Below are 19,342 nucleotides of genomic sequence, written 5' to 3' on the forward strand. Positions count from 1 at the left end.
AAACAAGACACCCAGATTGAAATGAGAAGAAAAGTTGAAATTCAGTCCAAAGCGGGCATTATGTTGAATATAATTAGGCCAAAGTAATGAAATTCTTTGTTTTGCGCCCCCATCCGCTTAGGTTTTTAAGATTTTCATGAAAAACACACACAATAGGAAATTGTAGGACATGACCGCTTAGCTTTTCTGAACTAAAATTTTGTTATAATTTTTTATTTGCTTCAATCAAATTACATTGTGTTAATTTTCTCGTGTGTGTTTTTCAACCGCTTAGGCGCGTACCTTTTCCCGTTTAGAGAGGACGCAAAACAAAGAATTTAATTACTTTGGCCTTATCTCAAAATATCGGATGTTACTTTTATATTTAGACTCACGAAATATAAGATGATATCCAGATATTTCAAGTCCTGTCTTTAATCCTTGTTTTTGTAGAGAAAATCAACTTCAACAAGAGTAAAGCTGTAAGGGTCTTTGAATCCAATGGAAAGTGGAATCAGTGATAGTAGCTTACAATGTCAACAAGTAGTGTTTTTGTATATGTGGAGTATCTACACTCACTGCGCCCTCTACGGCCACTCAACATTATCGTGTTATTACCTTCTAGGTAATTATAGAGCCTTTATCCAGGTGTAAATTATATTACAACCTTTCAGAAATAATATTTCAGTGTGAGAGCTCTGTGTTAATAGCATGTATATGTACACTGGATTTCAAATTAAATGTAGATGTCAAAAAAGAACCACAATTGTTATCTCGGTAGTTTCTTTGACATGATACGGCGTTGAATTGTGAGGTGAGTCGATTTGAGAAAAATAATTTAATATAATGATAAAACTGGTATGAAGAAGGTGGGCTGATTTCAACGAGTGCTTATATCAATCAATCAATCAATTTAGCAATCAATTATATGATTACAATCAAATGAGTTAATCCGGCAGTCAAACAAGTTAATCCGGCTTTCAATCAGTCAGTTGATCAATCAATCAATCGATCGATCGTGTAATGAGCAATTATTAATCACAAAATTGGCGACAAAACGGCTGCTGTATGTTGCATTTCAACATATAAACGCTGTATTACAAAGGTATATAAGATTCTTGTTCTTTTTTGCTTTGTGCTAGATGAAAGAAGTGTTGCTGTTGATTTGACTCTGCTAAGACCATATAGTGCGAGCAAAATTTGTTAGACCATAACATGAATTTCTTCGTCCGAATTTATATATTCATATATTGTGCCTATTTTGGTGTGCATGTTTTTACAATGTTCACAAGACGGTAAGGTTGGATAGATTGTTAATACACACTGAAGCGATACAAGTTATTATTGTTGGCTATATTTTTGGTCACTACCAAGATCACATCACTTCGTCGCGATCACATTACTTCGTGGTTCAATAATTTTAATATGACTATCGTAAAGTAGGTATTGGAGTATGTTGCTAAATAACCGTGTGTAGGAAATGTGTGTGTGTGTCTGTCTGTGTGTGTGTCAGTCTGTCTGTGCATGTGTGTGCTTTCTTCTGCAAACGCCCTAAAAGTCACGATTGCGCAAACAGAAAAGAGAATTCAGCATCCCTGACAGTCTCGCAACTTTTAAAGGTGTTTTGTCGAATGTAAGGACGTTAACTTGATAAACATGACGTTCACCTCACTTCTGTCGACTTATCAAGCAGGGCCTCGATAATGAATGAATGCATGAGCTCGTAAAATGTATACAAACACTGCCATAGCAAGGATGAGTCGATATCTACAATGCTAGGTGATATTTATGAATACTCGCTGGTTGAGAAAGTGCTCGATGCGGTCATTCCACAGAGCGATTTGTACTTCAGGGTTGACTGGAGTGACAAAGAACTGAGTTGTAACTCTGAGTTTCGCGCTCAACTCAGAGTTACAACTCAGTTCTTTGTCACTCCAGTCAACCCTGAAGTATATATATATATATATATATATATATATATATATATATATATATATACACATTTGACATTGAAAAATTTAAGTAATGAAGTCAGATTACAGCAGAAATGCATATAGAAATTACACCTACATAAGTCAGAGCGGTAAAGAATATTAAATTAGCGGCCATCCTCACGAGTCTAATTTGTTATTCTGACATGGCAGTTTATGGCTGACTCGGCTAATTGGCGTTCGTTTGTCGTCCTTTGAAGGGCCAAGCTGCGTTGTGGAGCATACAAAACAGTGTCATAATCTGCCACCACGTATTCTACAACTGACAAGCGTTCACATAAATTCTCAACGTGTTAGACTTTCAGACGAACCGTTTGTTTGTCTGATGTTTTTCAGCGGTTATTTTTGCGGACGCCGCTAGTCATTTTCGATTAATTATCAACTTTGAGTTTGCTTGTCGCACAAAGGGACGCCATTAACTGTGTTTCACGAGCACTTAATGTTGAATGGACTCTCGTTACGAGCTGTGAGTACTATAATATCTCGTAAAAATGGCCAATGTTATAACGAAAACCCCTGAGCGGAGTGTGTACTTTACGCGTCAGTGATCAAATTCGAACGGTAATATATTTTCTCCATTCGCCGTCAAATCAACGTATCTACGCAAGCCAAACAGTACGAGCAGCACGAGTGTACCAACAACACCACGCACTGCATCGATGTTGCTCCTGGGAAACCTGACAACGCTGAGTGTTCAGTCGTGAGGTGGATGACGTCACACGTGTTGGAACACGCACTGGCATCCACTTGATTATGCAAATACCCAACTGAAAGTGAGGCCGCCGACCGGCAAAGTGAACGTATACATGTTTCTATATGACGTATGTCGTCACAGCTGGGTTATCTGATGAATTCTATTGTCTGTAACCTTAAACTTAACATCACAGTTAACGATCTACACGGCTGATATGAATCGACGGTGGCCCGGTCAAATCGGACAATGAACGTTCGGATTTTTGCACTGGGTCGGGCTGGAGGACGACGCGACGACAGCAGGGCGGGCTTCAGGAACACGTGGCAGAGGTTTCTGTGTGGATTTATTGTGTGGACACAATTTTTGTGTCTGTCGTCGGCACAATTTGATCGAGATGGCGACCACGTCTGCAGGGATCTTAAAACAGGGTAAGATATCAGATATCACCTTCGATAAAGTATAAAAATATAGGTAGCAAGTGCGCTGGTTACACTCTTGATAAACTATGTAAATGATATTTTTGTTGAACCGATATTTTTTCTTCACAAATCAATCATGATTCCCATCCCGGTAAACCATATTTCGCACGTATTAGGTTTAAACATGCATTATAAAAAGCACGGGGTCGGGGAGGTTAGCGCTTATGTCAACACTGCGCAGAGCTACAGCATTACAAAACAAACAAAGCTACCGTTTATAAATCTGAGCGTGCATTTCAAAAGTCCCTACAGAAGAAACCCCTTTGACTTCAATGGTTCCATCCGACCTTACGACTTCACTTTACAAAACTCTGTGTAAATAATTTTTAACACAAACCGAACGTGCTATATATGATATATGCCTCCCATTATCGACCGGAATTTCGATATTATCAAAATAAAAAAAGATGACAATTTAGTCTCCGATTTTAAGTTACTCCACGAAGTTATATATATTTATAAAATGTATTTCGCAGCAGAACACAAAAAGCATTGACCCGTCAACGCTCCAACGTAGCTGCCCACACAACACCTCCCGATACGCGAAACCATTAAGCTTGCATGTGATCTCGATATCACCTGACGCTTTCATTTCCAACATTGTATTTTATGCGGGCTCGTCAGGAGAAAACATTTGTATGTAAACAATACCCGCAAATTGAATTCTTGCTCAGATAATGTATATGGCTCTGGTGTAGATTGTTTTGCTGAAACAAAAATAGCCATTCCTACGTCATCCACGGTGCAATGACCTTCGAGTTGGTATGTTAAGTGCATAACTGCATAGCTTCCTAAGTAACCGATGCTCTGCGGTTCGCTTCACGGAATGCGATACTTGCGTAGTTGTATGAAAACGCTTTAAAATCTCCGGCACAATATAAACCATACAAATAATACGTATATTTGTACCCGGAGTTCTTGATAAAAATTGTCATGAGTGTCAAGGCTGCGGCGATATCATCATTAGTTCGTACGAAATCATGTAAATCATATTATATGGCAATATATAATATAATGTGTTACATTTATCGTGTCATATTATATTATATTATATTATATTATATTATATTATATTATATTATATTATATTATATTTATGTTATGTTATATTATATTATATTATATTATATTATATTATATTTTATTATATTGCATAATATTATATTATATTTGAGTATGTTATATTACATTATATTATAATATTGTAATATTATATTTGAGTACATTTGAGTATATTTTAGTATATTACACCAGTGTATTGATGAGTATATTAGTACCAGTATATTGATGGCGCAAATACAGCGATCTGATTGGTCGAGACGTGAAAATAACACCATTATATTAACGATACAGCACGGTTGGAACATGTGCAGGCTCCAACTTAGAGAAAATTCCATATCATAACATTTCATGCCGGAATCTCATATGCTGTTATGATATAATAACAATAATCTGCCTTAACAGTGGGTATACCACTATGTTTTGAGCAGTTCACCACGTATATGCAGTCGATATCATTTGTGCATATACGTCGCGAACTGATGAAATCTCCAGGCATACTGGTTACTGGCTGTGATTTATTACTTACGTATATACTCTTGTATCGTAGTCTTTTGTACTACTAGTATACTAAAGCATACTATACCATATTATAGTATATCATATTAAATAATATTATATATATATATATATTTTTCACACATACATAGATGCATACATATATACATAGATGCATTATATATATATATATATATATATATATTATATATATATATGTGTGTGTGTGTGTGTCTGTGTCTGTGTCTGTGTGTCTGTGTGTGTCTGAGTGTGTGTGTTTCTGTGTGTGTCTATGTATATACAAACTTAGCTGGCAATAGAAGCTGAATTTGGTGAATATCGGAGAAATTTTGCTCATATGCCTACACTACGTTTCAATCAAAGATATTACAATTTATGCAACAGTGCAAATCAGTCAGCCGGATGATAAACTCCGAAAACGACTAGAATCACTATGGATCCAGAAACTCAATACACTTTCACCCGCTGGCTTAAAAATCCGTCCAATATTCAAGTAAGTTTCGACAGCGCCCCCTTAGTCCATTTCCCGACAGCATAAAGAGCCACTCACCTGCATATCCGCACGCCATAATCCAACCTTGGGCGTCGGACTGCACGCTGTGTACATCAGTCTCAAAATCACTCATTATAACGCCATCTTTGATTGCCTTTGTAAAAAAATTCCATAGTTTCAAGGTCTGAAAAGTGCTACTTTTCTCTATTACTTACATCTGTCAGGTGCCGCCAACTAAGCTGTTCGTGCAAAAAGGTGTTCGTGCGACGTTTTTCAGCAGGCGTGCAAATATCAAAACTAATCAGCAGGCGGGGAGAAAATATCGATATTTACTGTGGGCGGGGAAGAAATGTCATTACTTTCAGCGGGAGGGGACAAAATATTTGATAGTGGACACCGTAAAATACGTGGAGGGAGGGGAAAGCGGCGTGGTTGATGGAACTTGGTGAGAAATAAAGCGCCTAACTTAGAGGGGAGCAATGTTCTAAGGTATACTGCTAACTGCTGGTACGGTTTTGCGTTGATCTGGATTGCCTAGTGGGCATCTAGTTGGCAACGAGGAATTTCATTAGTTGGGAGAGAGCAGCGGGGAGCTTGAAGTGATGTGGGGAGTGGGGAGCGGGCATGTATACCGGAAGGCAGTGGGCATCAAAATTCAGTGCTAGGGCACATTTTCAATGTATGCCAGTGGGAGGGTGGTTACGAACAGCTCAACTTTCCCCTCCTAAGTTTAGATCAAGGTCAAAATTAAGAAAAATCGGTATATTAGCCCTCAGAACATGTTTTGTGTTGATTTTGCGATATTCATGAAATTTACCAGTGGGCGGCACCTGATCTGTATTAAAAGCATTTATCTTTCAGTACACCCACGGCGGTATATTCAATTACATGGTACACCTCAAGAAGCTCAAGTTTTGGAGCGAAATGTTGTGTTGTAAGTTCATTAAAATACGTACGGATCAAACAACCGGATGTGATAGTGTGCGTTTATATATATATATATATATATATATATATATATATATATATATATATATATATATATATATATATATATATATATATATATATATATATAATATATATGAGAACATATCAATATACATATATATATATATATATATATTATATATATATATATATATATATATATATATATATATATATATATATATATATATATATATATATATATTTATCATACATGCTATGTCTGTATTGCCATTTTCCTTTTGTTCAGTAAGAGTAGATATGAACCGGTATTTTAACTAGTGAAAATATGGATTATATTTTCACTCTGACCGGAACTATTTTCAGCATGGTGCACGCGCTGAGATGTTTACATAGAACAGCTGATCGAGTGAACTAAAAATATCTGAAACTTGTCTCATGAAATATAGTTTCATTTTTAACTGTCAGTTTTGGCGACTATATTTAATTCCAAGTATGTTTAGGCTAAAATAATTATAAAGAATAAAAATTTGCAAGTATTTTGACCAAAATATGTACGACGGAATATCAGTTGCCATGGTGTTTTGTGCGTCGTCTGCGTTTAGCCCAAGCTGAGAGTGCATCATGGCGGAACAGCTGTTCTCAGATCTTCTTGAGGAGGAGCAGTATTATTACCCTGATAGTCAAACTACTCGCCAACAAATCCTGTGGTGGGACATTTATCGTCAGGAAGGTACAAATGGGCCAAATTCTCAAGGTCAGCACGACATCGACACCAAGCCAACGCCGATACCACAGAGTAGCGGCAGCAACAACAATAACAACACCGGTAGCATCGAAAGGTATGGCAATTGTCAAGCGTCGAATGAAGAAATGAATGACTTTATCAGAAATCAAATTCCAAAGAACACAATCCGAAAGCACCGAACTGACATAAATCAGCTTCGAACGTGGCTTAATTTGACTCAGTCCGAATATCGTGAAATCCACCTAATTCCACCGAATGAACTAGACCAACTCCTGAGCAAATACTTCTACAGTACAAGAAAACGAGATGGAACCGAATATGAACCGGAGACACTGCACAGTTTCTTCAACTCAATTGATCGTGTTTTGCGAGAAAACAAATATCAGTGGAGTGTAAAAACTGATGCTCCTTTCGAAGGAACTCGACGGGTCCTTGCTGCCGAAAAAAGAAATCTGAAAGCCATGGGCAAGGGTAACGCGCCGAATAAACCGAACCACTAACTGCCGACGACATCGGTGAACTATACAACACCGGCCAACTCGGAATGCATAGTCCGTCGGCGCTTCAAAACACCGTGTGGTGGTTCCTCACAACGCAATTTGGCCTACGAGGTGTACAGGAACACTACAACATGGAACTTGGTGATATCGTTGAGGGAGAAGAAGTGATCGATGGTGATTCTGTGAAATACATCGAATACAACATAGAACGCCAGACGAAGACAAGACAAGGAGAAAACCCACGAAACACCAGAAAAATAAAGCCCAGAATGTACGAAAATAAAGCAAATTCGGATAGATGTCCTGTCGCTGCTTTTAAGAAATTCATCAAAATGCGTCCAAAGTCAATGCTTGCAGTTGACAGTCCGGTATACCTTGCTATAAATTACAAAGTCTGCGGGGATGGCAACTGGTACAAGAACCAGCGACTCGGTATCAATTCTCTCAGAGGCCTGATGAAAACCATGGCACTGGCTGCAAATCTCAGCGGAAAGAAAACCAATCATTCAGCTCGGAAGACCCTCGTGACGGAATTGAATAATGCTGACGTACCTCCAACCCAAATAATGCAACTCACAGCGCATAAGAATATTAACAGTATCACCCACTACGCCACAGTTTCACAGAAGCAGCAGCTAAAAATGTCCGCCATCATGAGCAACATGAGTTCCGACACATCTCACTCTCAGCTAAATACATCCACATCAGCGAACACAATGAACACTCAATCTTCAGATGAACCCCAAAATTGTAAATTAAGTTCACTGTTTGGCGCTGGTACAACAATAACGGGTGGTACATTCAATATTACCATCAATCCACCCAGATCCGACAATGTAATCGAAAGTAAACCAAAGAGAAAACGCATTTATGTGCTCGATTCGGATAGTGATTCGGAGTATTGAATATTGAAAATGTTGTTCTTTGAACAAATTGAAGTTTTATTGTTGAATCCCACCATATTAAATTATCGTTATGAAAGTGAAATTTTAGTTTTTTAATAGTTTCGACAAGTTTATTGACTATATAGGAACGCAATTTTGACACAGAAATTTGCTTTTAAATGTTTATTGTAACGATACCAAAATTGTATGTACATCAAATTGATCAATAAATTGTTAAAGCGTACTCACTTCAAGTTCACGTGTTGTCGACTCTGTTCCCCATCTGCTCACTGAAAACACTTCCTAAATTGCTTAGAGTCCAACAAGTACCAAAATACGTGCTTTTTGTTCTGATCTGACTGACTGCTACCATATCCAAATCGTTTTTATGGATGCATGGGAATGATTGTTCAACCATTTTCGCGCTGAAAACCAGCTGATCGGGACGTAGGGCAAGCGGGTCACCAGCGGGTCAACTGTGGATGTTCTAGGACCACATGACTTTTTAATGGGTTCCGTATATTTTCACGTATGAAAAGCAAACATAAGTTCCTTCAGATTCTACCACCCAAGTCTACCAATCGTTTTTAAACTCTTTGCTAACGTACACTTATCGATGAATACAACATTTATAACTAAATAATGAAATTTTACATGCTATTTTTTACCAAACCCCCTCTAATCGAATGGCATTGCCCTTATGCGGACTGATATCATTGAGTGAGACATCGCCCATCACGCCTTTTCAACCATCGCTGTAACATTACATAAGGAAAAAAAGAAGGATCGTTTTCTGCTGCTTTCGCTCATGATACGGAGAGTCCCAACAAAAACGGTCATCAAATATATATGCATGTATGATAAAGGGGTTATTACACGAAGTTAGGGCGATACCGCGTCGTATTCTCGTGATGTGTCCGTATTTTGACTCGTTGCTGCGCAACTCGTCAAAATACGGACACATCACTCGAATACGACGCGGTATCGCCCAAACTTCGTGTAATAACCCCTAAGTATCTTGTTTATCTTGTATCTTGTATCTCGTTTGCATATACACCTGACCCTATATATAGGTAGCAACGAGCCCGCCAACATCACTCCTGACGATTGCCAAGCGCATGAAACAGTCTGTAGAGTAATCACGACAAGTTCCACGTCTAGCAATATATATTATATATATATATATATATATATATATATATATATATATATATATATATATATATATATATATATATATATATTTAACAATCATAAACAACATAACTGTGTATAATTAATACTTTTCTCACATGCATTAACCTAACTGATCTCTTTGTGTATTAACAGTAGCTACAGATGTTGTGATGGATTTTATCCTCTTGACGGAACGTGTGTAGGTAAGTACGCCCTCAAACATGGTCCTAGCTATTTGTCCAGTATATTTGTTGAGGGCGCTGCTGCCTTCGGCCAAACGGCTCGTTGGAGTCATTTCCTCTGACGTAATGAAACCAAAACCACCTTGCGTGCATTTTCGCTGATTTTGCCTATTCAGCATTGTTGTTGTACGATGTAATACGACGGGTGCACTAACCTTGCTTGCAGGGCTTTCGATTTTCCGGTTCATTTATTACCTTCCTTAAGACTGCATGAAACCAAGTTTGGGAAAAGAGAAGGGGTTACACAGTGTCAGAATGTTACCAAGGTCACGCGTTGCCGGTCGAGACCTGATACCTGTTGTGATAACACAGTGCAAAGAAAGATGGCCACTGTAATCTATTAAGCCTCCTCTGCCCCCGGCCTCTGCCGGTCCACTGTGATATACAGTAAAGGGGAAGCTTTGTAGAATTATCGGTGAATGCCAATGCAAATAAGCTCAAGAGGTCTGAAGGTCGGAAATCGGAAATGACCCCGAGATAGTCGCCGTCACCGAGGTCACACTCACAGTATGTAATTCACAACACAACATGTCGACATTGTTGAGGTTAAGACATCTCGTGTCCACAACGTGCTGACAAAATCGTTCGCACAATTACAAAGTACAGTTGTTTATCGCTTTAAGGCCTGTGTAAGCGTATTGAATACATTCGAAATTATATCCAACTGGATTATGCACCTCCCTAAGCCAGCATTTTAAATTTTGATTTCATAAGCTGAATTTCTAAAGGGCTGCAGGGCCAATTGTAGCACTATGGGTACAATTTAATTTTCAATACTGTCATTACTGTGAACCAAGGTTCTTGATGACGGAATTTTGCTTTGCCCAGTAAACTTTGAACTCTTCCTGCCAAATTGATATATTGTTCAGAATTTCAATCGCCGTTCTCGGTTGTAAAAGAGTTGAAATCCTACTATGTACAGACCGGAACCATCGAGTTTAACCTTAAGGTAGTTCTCAAAATATTAAACTTTCACTCAGTCGCCGCTTGAGAAATTTGAAATCACTGTCTTTCAAAATCAAGAACAAAATTCTAGGGTGATGAGCAAGTTTGGGGTTTACTCCATATTATAATGGGCGGTCCCCTTTCCCATGTTATCTTACAGGAAAATCAAATTTTCAATTTTGCGCAAAAAATAAAGGAAAAGGAACTTCATTTATGTCGTAGACTTCAAAATGAGGTCACAAGCAGCAGGGCAGAATGGCATTGTAACAGTTTTAGTTTCCGAAAAACTCTAGCGAAGCCCACGCCACCTTCAAACAGAATGTCGAAACGAGTGACCGAGTCTCACAAACCAGCGACCCTTCCAAAGATAAAGAGTTTAGTTTCGATGTGTTTATGAGGCAGGTGTGTTTCACAGCCGCCGATGAATTCCCGCCATTGTTCGATATCGTGTGTGGGCGTGCAATTAAAGCGATCTGCACTGAACCGCGTGGGTTAGGCGATATTTTTATCGGTGTTACATCGGATAGAAGCAGTGATCCAATACGCATGTGCAATCCACTGCAGATGAATTTGTCCTGATCTGCCACGGCACGTCGTTTCTGCGTCTGACGTTTCACAGCGTCCTCAGGTTGTAATACAAGCACCTTCAGTGAACTCAAGTTGAAAAGAGTCAGCAATATTTTTACATATGTTAATGTGTCATTAGAATACAATGCTTATTACTTGTCGACCATACGAACGAATTGTACAGTATGGCAGGAAAATTCATTCTTGACAGAAGACAATGTCAGGGCTGACTTTATACCTCAGAAAGCGTTCCAATTCGGAAATTTAGCACTGGACCTCCATTCTACCGGCGTCAAGTCTCCAATTAAGGTAGAACCATAGACAGTAGAGAAACTACTGTCTATGATAGAACGCGCCTGGGGGACAGATATTCGGACTCTCAAATTTCTACAATTCTTTTCTGATCTACCACTTGTAGGGGCTCATTTTAAAGCCCTTGGAGAAAGAAAAACTGTTACCGTCTAAGTTTTTTCGAAAATCCGAAATTTAATTTATCCCTCCATAGAGTTAAAACAGGGATGGCGTCCATTTTGAATTTCAAATATCGCAAAATGTTGGGCAATTTGTTTCGCTGATTCCAAACTTTGCACGGTGATCCCATAATTTTATTGTTGATGTGGTAAGGGAATGATTGAAAGTTTCATTCAGGAAAGTTTGAGCAAAAGTTTAAGTCTTTTACTTTCTAGACTCATACTACCTTTAACAAGATCTCATTGTCTAGTAATCCCCAGAAATCTCGGGAGAAATATACATCGCGTCTTTCAGCAGAATGCTAATTTCACGGTCACAGTCGTCTAAGATGTCACGATTTCACACCCCCGCTCATAACTGAAAAAGCACAACAAAAGCAAACCAAAACAAACTTAAAACCGGCCACGAAGTGTTACTCCGTGAGTATCGAAACCATACAAATGTGTGTTTATAAATCGTCTGTGTACATGGGCACGGCACTATCATCTGTCTCTCTTACAAAATTACTGATGAGGACTTATCGACCAAAATATTTAAATCATACCAACATCAGTCGTTGCTATGTGATGGAACAGAATTAGGCCGACATCGCTACCATGTGTCGAGTTAGTGACCCGAAATAGGGCAGCCGCGGTTTAACAAAAGGCAGGGCTTTTGAAATAAGCAATGCCCTTTTAACTGGAAGGCCCTTCAAATAGTTAATTATAGGCGCGCAGAAATGATAAGAAATCTTCGGGCGGCCAGAGTTTAGTGGTCGCATAAACACTCATAGTTAGCCGTGGAATCGAGTCATATTGACAGACGCTCTATCAACACAGAAACGCTGTTTCGCAAACTGTTAATCCGAAACTTCAGCACATCACCGGTTCATCACGTTTAACACACATGGATATCTTTAGCAATTCATTTTATCGCTAGACAACACATCGAATGGACAAATATAATGCCGCATTAAAAATTCAGTACGCGTAAATTAAATTAAATGACTTTTCCAACCGGCTGTAAGTCACAACTTTTGACTCAACACGAAGTCTGCGCGGTTTATCATTTTGCAGGCAGACACAGTATGTTTTATGACGATAATGAAATAATGTGTTTTGAAAGCAGTATTGTCATTCCCCATCGGCATAATGGATTATCAACGAAAGTTAAACACTTTTAAATGTAGTTTCGTTACGCTACAATGCATACATTTGATCGGTGTCATAAAACTGGCCGTTCATTGCCCTGGTCTGTTTGAGAAATGCTCTCTCTATTCCAACGGTTTCAGTATTCAGACCCTTTCCTTCCTTTAAGCAAAAAGTATTTTCAAAATTGTCGAATCATACAAAAGTCATGGGACTCAATTGGTTGTAATTGGAATCTGACCACCGAGAATATCCTCAAGGCTGATGCATGTTGTCAATATGCCATGCACGTTCATTTCTTTCTGATAAGTGAAATTGCTGCGCCCGAGGCAGACTTTCGATGGCTTAAAAAACTTACTGATTCTTTCTCTTGACTACAATTTGTGTCGATCTATTTTCAACTGACAGAACGTAACATTTCCACAGGGTGTTCTTCCTGATTTCGGTCACATAGTTCGGATTAACTTTAATAACAACGGGAACGCCGGATCTGTTTACTGGAAAATAGCTGAAGATGGTAGTCACAATTTTCTTTTAGAAGTCTACGTATCTATTACCCCTTAAGTGCTGTAATTTTTCCCACTGTAAAATTTTAGTACAACATTTTACCAGTTTTTATGAACTTTTCTGTAATATTTTTGATAATTTTGGACCAAATAGACATTACACATTGTTAGCTAAAGTTTTTCATCAAAATTTTAGCAAAAATCTTTAAAAAATGACTGGGGCCGACAAAATTGACTTTGGCGCTCAAAGAGTTAAGGTGGTCGAAGATGTTTTGGTCATGTAAAGCAGTAATGCCACGTATTGACTGTGTAGTGAGGACGTGTTTTAATTCACAGGAATTTGTATTTTTGAATTTGTAGAGTGTGCAGCCGGTTGGTATGGCAACGAGTGCCGTCAGAAATGCAACTGTTTTAACGGTGCCAAGTGTGACGGAGTCACAGGTCAGTGTTCTTGCCCGACCTACTGGGACGGCCCACAATGCACCTCGTGTCAAGTTGTGCCTCACATGGACTATTGCCGTACTAAATGTTTGTACTGTTACAACGGACACATCTGTGACCCAATCAGGAGGCGTGATTGTCTGTGTGCCGTCGGCTGGCGGGGCGACTATTGTGATCAGCCGTGCGCGGAGGGTTCCTATGGCAACAACTGCGAAAATCGCTGTAACCCGGGATTCCAAGGCCAAAACTGCTCAGAACCTTGCCCGACTGGTTACTATGGCTACAAGTGTGGACAATGTCCCGTATGTGTCCATGGAGTCTGCGACTCAGTGCTTGGGTGTTTGTGTGACCCAGGTTACACAGGTGACAGGTAGGTGACACAGGTCACACATCATTTCAAATCTCCAAGCGATAAGCTTGTGTTTTGCCCCCAAACTTTGACCTGCCATCCCGGTAAGTATTTGCATGAAAAGTTCTTTGAACTCGCTGGTAAAAGATGGACTTCCAGCTAGCGACCACAAAATACGATGGACAAGATAGAGTATAGTTGTAGATGTGATTAAGCAATAAAACACACCCAGCGATGGTAGGCTATAGCACGAGATTTTGAACAGTTTACAATATATATGCACGAGCTATAGCGAATGCACATATGAAGTGAACTAGTCAAATCGAGTGGTATACTGTCGCTGGATGTGCTTTATTGCTATTATATCATAACAGTATATTGAAATTCAAGCATGGAACGTCAAAATTGGATTTTTGCTCTTGCCGAGAGCTCGCGAGTGTGCCAGGCGTGATATATCATAAAATATACCACGGTTGTTTTCACGTCTTGACCAATCAGATCTCTGTATTTGCACCATCGATATACTGGTATGATATAATTAAATAATAACACACGAGAGCGAGGGCAATATCACAATTTATTGCCTGCCCAAGGACGGTGGTCATGATCGAAATACTGATGATGCCCTCGCCTACGGCTCGGGCATCATCAGTATTTCGATCATGACCACCACCCTTGGGCAGGCAAAAAAATCGTGATATTACCCTTGCTCTCATGTGTTATTATTTTTTTACACCGAACAAGCAAAAATGCAAAGAAACAAAAACACAATGACTTCTTCGAGTACAGGTCGCCTTCTGAGTCCGGACCTCACCGTAAAATGTTGTCAGTCGTGTCTAGGGTTGCCGCTAAAGTTGGCCGATCTCCTCGGTGGCGTATCCAAATTTGTTGGTTGCATAATCGCTGAACACAAAAATTGCATTCCTTGTTGCCATTTTCGTTCGTTTGCTGTTTACTTGCATCAAAATATCGTCTAACTGTGCCGGTGACAGCTCTGCATGACATTTCGCAGCCATAAGTTGCCAACTGCAAAGTACAAAAAGCGAACAACAATTGTTTTGCGCAGCAAGGATACCCAGTAAGTAAAATGACGTCATCCATGTAATATCAAATGCACAGGGCATCATCAAGTTCGCAGTGGGCATCATCACATTCGCAGAGGGCATCATCACGTTCTTTTACATGTCACGTGAGTCTTGTTTAACCAATGGCAGTGCACGCTGAATGAGTGAGGTTAATGATACTTCATATAGCATTTTACATACAATATAACACGGTTGTATTTATACTGTGCGATAACTTCTGTTTCGCATCTGTGTTTATTAGGCCTAAATGACTGAAGACAGCGACCACGGCCTTATCAAAGTACTAGCTTCGTCATTCTTGTGCACGTAGTTTTAAACTTTTTGCAACAGACTTCGGACAAACACATAGAACGGTGATGTCATGTTCAATAGCGCCTATTTTGTCACGTGATAATTCAACCATATACAAGTTCATTATACTCTTCCATATCGAGGACGATCCCTAATACGCAGGCGTTTCTTAGCCAAATACTTATTCATATGACCATGTCAAAATTTTCTATTCCCTTTCAGATGTGAAGAGCTGTGTCCGGACAACTCCTACGGTGGGAACTGTCTGTACCAGTGTTCATGTGCCAACGATGGAGAGTGCGACCACGTGTCCGGCAACTGTACATGCAAGGACTCGTATTCAGGAACCAACTGCCAATTTTATTCAGGTATCCTCTATTATTAATATGCACACATACCGATGGGCTGACAACAATGGTAAAGAAATCATGTTTGAGATTATGGATTGAATAAACGGTTATTAATACTGCGAAGGAAATTTCATTTGTAATCCATGATAATTAATGATACTAGTATTCTTCGATGACTAAGCAGTACTACAACACCACACATTGCAGTATCTAAATTTCTCAATCGTTGGTCCTACTTTCCAAACACTATAAATGTGTGGAGTATGACCAGGTCTGAGAAAGCAGTCGGGAGACGAAGTCGGCTATTAATAGACATTGTCTAATACAATGAAGCATAACGCTTGGGTGAGAGACCGTACATAGCGTCCAGTGACGTGAAGCGTCTCTGTTGAGGGTTGAAATGTCTCTGATTTGGGAAGGGCCGGGGTTCCCGTTGATAAAGCACTTTTGGCGCGAAAGTGTCTATGCGTCACAAGAAAGGCACATGATGAATTTAGCAGATGGAATCTCTGGTTGGTAAAATAAACAGTGATAAGAAGCGGTGCCTCAAAACTGAAATCTTTGAAGGAATGTTGTCTGAGTATCTATAGTAAGACGCTGTCGTAATAATGACGTAATACAGGAATATATTTCCTAACAATAATTATATTCTGTTACCTTTCATTTTACACAGATTCGAAGTTGTTCCAAAAGCATGTCAAATCCCTCCACGTTCTGATGTACGTGCTGGTCGGAGTGTTGAACGTTGTCCTCGTTATAAGTTTAATCTTGTACCGACGGGAAGTCAAACTGCGCATGGCCAGGTATGACACTTCTATGAGTACCTACAGACCCAGGGCCGGAAATTAACTTTTTCCCTGGTAGTTCACTTGGGCTACCATTTTCTGAAGTTGGTAGCCCAGTGACAATGGCTGGTAGCCCATGCATATTTTAGTTTAGGGATATTGTTTTTCATTAACCAGACAAGAAAAAGCAGTTTTTCAAGATTCTGCCCATGAAGTGAATTTTCTAGTCATTTGATGTGAATACTTACACACCTAGTACCAAAAGGAAACAGGTATAAGCCCCCCCCAAAAAAAAATGTTTCTGGTCCTTGACATTCAGCAAAAGTGATGCGGTGACGCGGTTTTCTTTTTTTCCCTTTTTTCTTAACAATGCTGGTTTGGCACTATTGATACAACAGTTATTGTCTTTTATCACTGGCTGCATAATACTTCCGTTTTCTGTTTAGCATTTTTGGACATGCAAACAGGGATATCAAGGATAGCTGTACTGATTAGTATGTAACCCACAAAAATGCCATGACGAGCAGGTTCTGAAATGACACACGCGGTGACACAGAAACGATCTTCTATGGCCTAATTGACAACAAAAATAATCAAAAGTTTGGTGATCTATTGACAACTTTTTTCATTCTCAGAGTTGTATGAAAATTTTGATAGTCGCCATGAGAACGACCACGACCTTCTCAGCACGTCGAGACTAGACATACTGTAGCAGTGCTAAAATAGACCATGGGCTTTCTGTAGGGAGGAGACATATTGTCTGTGATTGATACATTATGATCAAAATGCAATGAAAATGCGTTTTCATTGACCATCACTTCCAGTGCCTGTCATTCAAGTACGTCAGTTTAGATATTTGACATTGCACGCAAGTACTGACTGAATTTATGTCCTGGTCTTTTGTAGTCCGTGTGGGCTACCATTTCATGAACTTTGGTAGCCCCAGGGAAAAGTTGGTAGTCTGTGGACGCGGGACCTGAGACCTAACATTTTGCTGATCGGATTTTCTTGTAAATGTTAACGAAGAATTAGATCGACGATAATCTAAAATGCATAATCCATCACAGTCGCTAGTCGAAAGATTGTGTCTGGTTGCCTATTTATGACTTGTTGATGTTTGTTTTCTGATTTATTCAGTTGTGTCAGCAGATTCAAAGGTCCGCGACTGCAAAACGAAGATGATCAAATCGAATTCGGTAAGTCTAAGGCATTGTGGTATTTTCCAAATTTTTACAACAACACGATTGGAACTAATTTGGGATAATTGGATCCTTGTATTTTTCAAATTTCTCAAAAGTGTTAGTTGCCCTGTAGCTGAATGTTGTGATGTTACAAACTACTCATAAAAACAAGAGTGTGGCTTAAAAAGAAATGCAGATGATGTTATGTTTGCAGATTGAACCGACATACTTCGCCATCCAATTATCCGAAATTAGTTCTAATCGTGTTCAACGACTTGATGGAACAAGATCGTCAAACCATTTAAAATAGATATGCGAGCAATGCGCTGTAGAAATGCAAATACACACCTGTTCGCACACCTAACTACCTACATACTTACGTACTGGCTGGCTGACTGACTGACTGATCTTCTTACTAAGGTGGCTAGCTACCTTTTCTACCAGCCTACGTATCGTCATACCTTTACTCACTCAATCACTGACTCACTCACTGACTCACTCACTGGCTCACTCACTCACTCACTCCCTTGGTGAGAAAAACCCTACAAAACTTATACTTGCATTATGTTCTGACGTACTGAACACCATTGCAGGCGGCATTCCGTCACGTGGTCGTGTGATTCCACCTGACGAAACTGCGTCCAGATTCAAAGAATACCATGATGTGGACGAGGAAAACGAAGAAACTACTTTGCCAGTGTATCGTGACGAAGACGGCGAAGACGAGACTTCGACTTTGACAGAGTATACACGACTGAAAGCTGGCCAATGAAAACCAGAGTCATCTCCCCGTGTTCATATCATCTAGTGCACGCTGTCAAATACATACTGCAGGAAGTAGTTTGGACTCAGAGGGACAAAGCCGTCAAATAAATTTAATCTTCCGGCCCTGAAACTACCTTGCTATTAAATGTTATGTTATACAAAAACGTTGAGACAGTTTGCCACACACTGTCTGTTAGATGGCTGTACGAATCTTAGCAAGGCACTTGCGCCCAAGCGAAACAAGTTTACGAAAATAACTTCGCAAACAGTTAAACTTTACTGAAATTAATAACGACAAAGTGACTTTCTTCTCCCCAGTATTGGAACATTAAATATTGCTCTGAGGGGTTTTATAAGGGTAACCTAAAAGGATATTTGTGTATTGATTAAGTACTACTACTTTGGAATTAAGTTCAACAAAGATATATCTCGCTTTACCTGAATCACTCTGTTGATACATTGTATGAATGGTGGTTGAGACCGGGTTCTAAATTTATTCAGCAATAAATACTCTTTAATACTTATATATATATATATATATATATATATATATATATATATATATACACACCAAATGTATACAATGTGCCCTCACCATAATGGCTTTATGGCAACCTCTGAACTTGGGCACAGAGCGTACTGTATATATATATATATATATATATATATATATATATATATATATATATATATATATATATAGATATATATATATATATATATATATATATATACATATGTACATTCACAAACGCGCGCAACAC

General features: G+C 39.1%; 1 protein-coding gene across 1 annotated transcript; it reads left to right on the forward strand.

Moving 5' to 3' along the window:
* Nucleotides 1-2,404: 2,404 nt before the first annotated feature.
* On the forward strand, nucleotides 2,405-19,017 carry LOC139125071 (multiple epidermal growth factor-like domains protein 10). The gene is made up of 7 exons (XM_070691182.1): nucleotides 2,405-3,092; nucleotides 9,627-9,676; nucleotides 13,692-14,142; nucleotides 15,720-15,865; nucleotides 16,521-16,650; nucleotides 17,770-17,828; nucleotides 18,407-19,017. Exons 1-7 carry the CDS (start codon nucleotides 2,911-2,913, stop codon nucleotides 18,583-18,585), a joined length of 1,197 nt encoding a protein of 398 aa, XP_070547283.1. The 5' UTR covers nucleotides 2,405-2,910; the 3' UTR covers nucleotides 18,586-19,017.
* The last annotated feature ends 325 nt before the right edge of the window (nucleotides 19,018-19,342 follow it).

The sequence above is a fragment of the Ptychodera flava genome (genome assembly GCF_041260155.1).
Source record: "Ptychodera flava strain L36383 chromosome 23 unlocalized genomic scaffold, AS_Pfla_20210202 Scaffold_24__1_contigs__length_23054250_pilon, whole genome shotgun sequence".
Classification (NCBI taxonomy): domain Eukaryota; kingdom Metazoa; phylum Hemichordata; class Enteropneusta; family Ptychoderidae; genus Ptychodera; species Ptychodera flava.

Bases quoted from the DNA above. Each gene is read 5' to 3' on its own strand.
- LOC139125071 (XM_070691182.1), top strand. From the start codon at position 2,911: ATGAACGTTCGGATTTTTGCACTGGGTCGGGCTGGAGGACGACGCGAC. The intron at 9,677-13,691 runs GTAAGTACGCCC...TTGAATTTGTAG, and splicing joins TCTTGACGGAACGTGTGTAG to AGTGTGCAGCCGGTTGGTAT. The intron at 14,143-15,719 runs GTAGGTGACACA...ATTCCCTTTCAG, and splicing joins CCAGGTTACACAGGTGACAG to ATGTGAAGAGCTGTGTCCGG.